This window comes from Chiloscyllium punctatum, chromosome 16, assembly GCF_047496795.1.
Source record: "Chiloscyllium punctatum isolate Juve2018m chromosome 16, sChiPun1.3, whole genome shotgun sequence".
NCBI lineage: Eukaryota > Metazoa > Chordata > Chondrichthyes > Orectolobiformes > Hemiscylliidae > Chiloscyllium > Chiloscyllium punctatum.
Window position 1 is genome coordinate 25,908,717 of NC_092754.1, and position 7,446 is coordinate 25,916,162.

The window sequence follows — 7,446 nt, forward strand, 5'->3', positions numbered from 1 at the left end:
CCTGAGTGTCTGGATTAATAATCTAGTATTAATACCTCTAGGTCATTGCCTCCCCATTCACACTTCAATGTCCTGAATTAGGGCGAAGACAGAAAATGGGAACAAGAAGTCACACAGATGATGGCAAGTATGAAAACCCGTAAAAGTACTGACAGGCATCCAGTTCAATTTGTTTTCTTTTCATAAAAGACAACTTTGTATCAATTTGTTTACATTTAATTTTTTTTCCAGGTTCCTATTCTGTTGGGTAAAGGTCTTAAGGAGCAAGAGATCAGACAATGGAAGTAGAAACAACAGCTCATCTCATTTTATATGGACTGCTGGTGTTTCTGGGTATTTTGGGAAATATTTTGGTCTTGGTAACAATATTAGCCACAACGGTGGAAAACCATGGACTTGCTGCTTCTGACATCATCCTCAGCAACCTGGCAGCAGTCAATCTGCTCCTATCAATCTTCCGGAACATCCTCCTGTTCATCGCGGAGTCAGGGGTCAACATCTTGCTGACCCTCAACTGGTGCCGAATATTCATGTTCCTCTGGGTGTGGCTAAAGTCTGTGAGTGTGTGGGTTACCTTCTGCCTGAGTTGTTTTCATTTTCTCAAGATAAAACAACATGTCCATCTGAGCACCAAGAGGAAGGAGATTATATATGTGTTGGTGATATTGCTTGCCGTGTGGTTTGTTAATTTTCTGTACGCAGTCCCAGCTTTTGTTTACTCCCATGCTGTCAGTGGGAACGAAACAAAGATTCTGATGGTGGTCAGCACCACCACAGACCCTTTCCTGGGCTGTGTTTGGAGGTTCCCAACTCGAGAAAGTGGCATAATGTTTGCAGTCTTCACCCTTGTCCTTCATGAACTCATACCCATTTTACTGATGGTGGGCACCAATCTCAGCACTGTGTATTACCTCAGCAAACACATTAGAGCAATTGCAGACGAGCATTTGCACAGTGTGCAGGTTGAGAGGACAGCTGCCAAGCTGATCCTGGCTCTAGTAACATTGTTTGTCCTCTGTACGCTCACTCACATGTTAGCTGTGGGTTATTACAATCACAATGCGGGCCCATCCACTGCCTTTCTGCTGACTCTGGCGAGGTACTTTGCCTCACTGTTTATAGGCTTCAGTCCTCTGTTAATAGCTGCGGGACACAGCAAACTGCGAAATAAAGTTTGCAAGGTATTACACATCAAAATAGTTTAATTTTTATAATATAAAAATGGCATTAATGTTCTTAGCAAGTAGTGCTGAGATTTTATTCATTCACAGGATGAGAGCATCAATGACTAGGCAGCATTTATTGCCCATCCCTAGGGCAATTACAACCACATTATTGTGTGACTGGAGTCACATATAGGCCAGACCAGGTAAGGATAGCAGTTTGATTGCCTGAAGGACAGATGGGATTTTCCCAACAATCAACAATTGATTAAAGGTCATCATTAGATTATTAATTCCAGATATTTATTGAATTCAAATTCAACCATCTGCTATGGCAGGATTCGAACCCAGGTCGCTAGAGTGTTATCTGGGTGTTAGGATTAACAGTCCAGTGATAATACTACTAGGCCATCAGCTCTGCATTAGGACTGATAAATAAATTGTGAACCAGGTTCGACCTGTTACTCAGCCTTGGGTTTAGACATCCATTCATTTGATGCATAGACCCTCCTCCAGAAGCTCCTGCTCCCGTCTCAGTTGGATTTGTCCCTTCTTCAATTCAATTAACTCTGTCTCCACTTTTTTCATACAAAGACTTGTATCTATGCCCACTTTCACAACTCAGTTTCAGGTCCCAGTAGTAATATTATAATGAGGTGAGCCAGGTTGACTTCATAGACCCGGGTTCAATTCCCGCCTCAGGCGACTAACTGTGTGGAGTTTGCACATCCTCCCCGTGTCTACGTGGGTTTCCTCTGGGTGCTCCGGTTTCCTCCCACAGTCCAAAGATGTGCAGGTCAGGTGAATTCGCCATGCTAAAATTGCCCGTAGTGTTAGGTAAGGGGTAAATGTAGGGGTATGGGTGGGTTACGCTTCGGCGGGTCGGTGTGGACTTGTTGGGCCGAAGGGCCTGTTTCCACACTGTAAGTAATCTAATCTAATCTTGAATGAGTTCCCTGATGGGGCATGTAAATCTGGTCTAATCAGATCACCCTGGCTAACAGATAAAAACAATAGTGTCCCCTGCCCTCCCCTTCACTGTTTGATCTCACAGCATTGCCCTTTGATGTGAAGGGCACTGCTTGTCACTGGCCACTTGGGTGTTTTCCTATCTTCCTGGTGGTGGAAATTGAATTAAGATTTGTGCACCTTGTGTCTCTCACTGTGTCTCACACCTGCACACACACACACACCATGGGTGCTGGGGAAAAAAATAAGCACTACCGCAGTTAGGCGGGACTGTGGGGGGTTAAAAAAAAGAATGGAAGTGTGAGACATCTTGTTCACTCTAAAGAAAAAAAAACAATAGTGTTAGGCATCCTGTTCACTCTGACAGCTGGCTCTGAGGGAGCTGGAGCAGTGTCAGGGACTCTTCCATTTTGCCTCAGGGAGAGGACTAACTGAGCTGGCTGCCCACATCCAGTGTGTACTGCTAAAACAAAAAAAAGGAAAAAAAAACAAGAGTGTCAGCCATCCTATTCACTCTGAGAGCTGGCTCTGAGGGAGCTGGAGCAGTGTCAGGGACTCTCCATATGTAAATAAAGAATGACTTGGTGACGGGATACCAGCCTCTGTGGAGTTATTTGGCAATCTTCACATTTTCTAACCAAGTCTAATATGCTAAGCCATAACATTCAGGAAGGTCCCAAATCTGAATTCCCAAAGATTGTGCTGAGTTATTAGAATTATCTGGCCTGGAGGCAATCATTTAGAAGGTTGTGGGTTCACATCCCGCTCCAGAGACTTGAGCACAAAATCTAGGCTGACATTCCAGTGCAGTACTGAGGGAGTGCTAGATTGCTGGAATCATAATCTACTAAATGACATTATACTGAGAATCCATCTTCACACTCAGACTGACAGAAATATTCCATAGCACTATATTAACGAAGGGTAGGGGAATTCTTGGGGTCTGGCCAATATTTATCCCTCATCTAATATCACTAAAACAGATGAACTGGCTGTTATCATATTGCTGTTTGTGGATCTTTGCCCTCCCAAACCAGTGACAGTGTCTTTTCCATTACATCAGTTACTGCTTTTCTCAATGCCAAGACCCTATACACAGTGGAGTCATTAGAATTTGGCAAAAGGGAAAGATTGCATGTGGTGTAAATAGAACCTCATCTCTGAGATTAAGGAGTGAATGGTTTCCCAGTATTGCTCTCAAGAACAGGGTTTTATCAGGAAGTGCTATCAACTTACTGAAAGAAGACAAACACGTCAAGTGGCGGCTTTTATTGCATGTTTAAGAAATGCAAAATCTTTTGAACATGGAATGATAGAATATCTACAGCACAGGAAGCCATTCAGCCCACAGTGATTGTGCTAGCTTTCTCCAAAATCAATTCGCCTGGTCACAGTGCCCTACCTTTTCCCTGCTACTTTCAAATATTTTCTCTTCAGATAATTGTCCAATTTTCTTTTGACAAATAGAGAACATGTACTGATATCAACATGTGCTGATATTGACAACCCAAGTTCGATTGGATGATATTTCATTCTTAGTGTGGTTTCACTGAACATTCAAGATACTCATAGTTAAATAGCTCCATCTTCTGTTTCATCCAGGTTTAACTGTTCTGTTATAGTGTGTTTTTACAGCTCTTTCCACAGCTCTCAAAATGATACAAAGTCAATTGTAAAAAATTAATATTGCAAAAACTAAATAACGTGTCAGTGATTGTAATGGAATAAGTTACAGTATTTATAGCCCAGTTCAAATGCATTACATATGATTACAAGGAAAATATCAAATCACTGTGAAACAATCTATGACAAAACACATAGAATGTTGTATTACGTTACTAGATCAACTGAGTATAAGCTAGAAGATATTATACGAAAATTGTACTGTACACTGAATTCGATTTTGGCCATAAGGAGATAAAGGAAACATTCAACTCATAAAACCCATAAAAACCAAGTATCACAAGATCAGTCCTTGGTGTTAGAGGATTAATTTTGAGTAAAGATTGGAGCAAGTGGGGCTTTTAAACCTAAAATGAAAATGACAATGATGAAACATCACAGAGGTATACGATATATTAAATTTTACTTCAGGGAATGCAAATAGATATTAGAACAATGAGGTATTTATTAAATAATCAAGCATGAAAAGAAATTTGAACCCTTCAATAAACAATAACATTGCAAACATACACAGAGAATGCTGGAGAAACTCAGCAGGTCTGGTAGCATCTGTGCAGAAAGATATAGAGTTAACATTTTGAATCCAGTATAAAGAGTCATAGGTGCTACCAAACATACATATATCATAGAAATCACAGCAAAAGTCTATATCCCTGCATAAAAGGTACAAAATGACAAAGGCATGGACATCTCATAAGTTTAATTCCTGATTAATGCTGAACTAGATGATCTGACAGGGCACCAATAAAAATTCCTGCAAAATTCCAATCCTTCCTGCTGAGTTTCTTCACCATTCCCTGTGTTTGTTTCAGACTTTCAGCACCCATAGTATTTTGTTTTTATTCAATAAATTACAATCTGATGTGTGTTTTATTCAATCGATGAGCTTTTTTTTATTCTGATGTTTCCACCATCCATACTTGTGACTTCGCCTTTATTACTGTGGTTAATTAAATCCCCATTTAATCCAAGGATGCTGCTCTTCATGTGCTTGCATTTACTGCAAGAGTTTTCATTAACATTCACTAGCTAAGCACTTGTGATATCTACATTAGGAACTGATTTTCTCACCATCTGGGAGATTGCCATTTAATCACTGACAGGTGATAAACCTCAATGTTGCCCCTAACTTTGAAACTGCTACACATATCCATCCTGTTTTAACACAACAGTGATTGTGAATGTTAGCAAACAGCCCTGGAACTCATTAAATTTGGCATTCAATACTTTACCTACTTCACGATTTTACATCAATGAACATTGTGAAATATAATTTTCACTGTGGAAGATGTCTGATATTGACTGTTCCCTTGTTTCCAAGTTGGTTTAGGGAATCCTACTTAAGACCATAAGAGTAGGCTGTTCGGCCCCTTGAGCCTGCTCCACCATTCAATAATATCATGGCTGATCTGATATTCTTCACATTTATTCTCCTGTCCTTTATCAGTAACCCTTGATTCCCTTACTGATTGAGAATCTATCTCAGCCTTTTAAAAACACAATGTCTCTGGCCCCACAGTTCTCCATGACAAGGAGTTCCAAAGACTCTCAACCCTCTGAAAGGAGAAAGTCCTTCTCATTTCAGTATTAAATTGGTGCCCCTTTACTTTGAGACTATGCCCTCTGCTCCTAGACGCCCATGAGGGGAAACATCCTCTAGTGTTTACCCTGTCAAGCCCCTCAAGAATTCTATATGTTTCAATGAGATAACCTCTCAGTCTTCTGAATTCCAATGAGTAGAGTCCCAAACTGTTTAGCTTTTGCTCATAAGAAAATCTCTCCTTAACAGGGACCACCTTAGTGAACTTCTTCTGAACTGCTTACAATGAAATGATAATGTTCCTTAAATAGGGGGTCCAAACTGCTCATAGTACACCAGATGCGGTCTCAAAAGTACCTTGTACATTTGCAGTAAGACTTCCCTACTCTTGTACTCCAACCTCCTTAATTTTACCAAATGGTATAATGCAATTTGAACCCATATTCCCAGAACATTAGCCTGGTTCTCAACATCTCTCCAAGAGTTGGAGGGTAATTTACTTAAGTATCTTAATCAACCTGTTCAGGAACGTTGTGATACGCTGGAGTAGGTAGACCTTAAACCCAGGCCTCCTGTACAGACATAGGGGCACTATCACTGTACAACAAGAGCCCATGCACTAGCTTCTATTATGGAGATCAAGTTTTCGGTTTATTATATCAGAATGAAAGCCTGTGGTCTCTATCATAGCAGGGGCTTCTTTATTCAAGTAACCAAGTTTCAGCGCAGGAACTCTTCAGAGGTTTCATTTGCAGAACAGAATTCAATACAAAACATACGGTTACTGTGGAGTGAAGTACTATACATGGAGAGGCAGAATACTAGTCCATGATGTGATTGCACACTCAGTGAATTCTTGAGAAGGTGAGTCATTGTCAGGAATTTGCCAAGTGGATAAGAGAATCTGCCATGCAAGGAGGAAAGAATGGTCAGATAATGACCTATTCTCAATTTTCAACAATTAATTATCATAACAATCCAAGTAAAATCACGACTGTTGAAAAATAGAGGGAATGTTGCTGGCTGGCTCTCAATATCCCATGTCCTTCCTTCCTGCACTTGGGAAATAGTAAGAGATGGCCATTCAGCCCCGCAAGCCTCTTCTGGTATGTCTCCCTACCTGCACCAATTATTCTAAAAATGCCATAAGATAACCATTTGCCCACAAAATTCATGACTTCAAATTTAATGTGTATATATCATTGACCACCCACATAATGCGGTGAATTCATAGGCCACAGCAGTAATTCTCCTCACTGTGACATCTGTTGTGTAAGACGTGTATGGTTGAAAATTGGGAGTAAGACATGGACTCCACCAACAACTGGTCCATTGTTTCAAACCTATGATCACCATCTTATACTCTTACACATTGGAACATCCTCGAACAGGTGATATTCTTATATTAATAACTAGTGGACTGTCCAAGTTTTGGCTGTCTAGAATGCACTGAAAAGAAGGAGGAAAATCTTAAGAAGACAATTTGCATTTTGTGCAAGATATTTGGTGAAGCAAAATGGAAAAACGTGCTTCACAGTCCATTGAGAAACAAAATTTGACACTAATTCACACAAGGAGATATTAAGACAATTGAGCAAGAGGGGTTGTAACAAATGGTTTCAAGGAGGAAAGAGAGATGGGAATGTGAATGAGAATTTTAAAATTGAAGTATTGCTGGACAGCTAAGTCAGTAAGCACAGAGGGAAAGGATGGATATGGCTTAGCACAAGTAAAGATATAGATAGCAGAATTTGGATGAACTCACATTTATGAAAGATGGAAGACAAAGATCAGCCAGGAAAACATGGTACTATTCAAGCCTGGAGGTTACAAGGGCACAGATGTATATTAAATATATTTATTTTAAAAATCACTTTTACCTTTCTTCCAATATATGGCCGATGTGTGCTGTGTGCAGTTCAAACACTTCTCATACTGAAGTACCTTAGCTAAATAGCAATGTCCTTCATGCTTTAACTTTGAAAATTTCAGCAGAATGTTTCGACTGATATGGGGGACAGTGAGTTTCAATTTTATTTTCACAGAATATTCACAATTCTCACTTTCAGCATGGATTACCCAATAATGACC

At 40.1% G+C, this 7,446-nt stretch overlaps 1 protein-coding gene across 1 annotated transcript; it reads left to right on the plus strand.

The window, feature by feature from the left end:
- The first annotated feature begins 278 nt into the window (after nucleotides 1-278).
- Nucleotides 279-1,205, plus strand: LOC140487240 (olfactory receptor class A-like protein 4). Its single transcript, XM_072586867.1, has one exon. It carries the CDS (start codon nucleotides 279-281, stop codon nucleotides 1,203-1,205), a length of 927 nt encoding a protein of 308 aa, XP_072442968.1.
- Nucleotides 1,206-7,446: the final 6,241 nt, after the last annotated feature.

Bases quoted from the DNA above. Each gene is read 5' to 3' on its own strand.
- LOC140487240 (XM_072586867.1), top strand. From the start codon at position 279: ATGGAAGTAGAAACAACAGCTCATCTCATTTTATATGGACTGCTGGTG.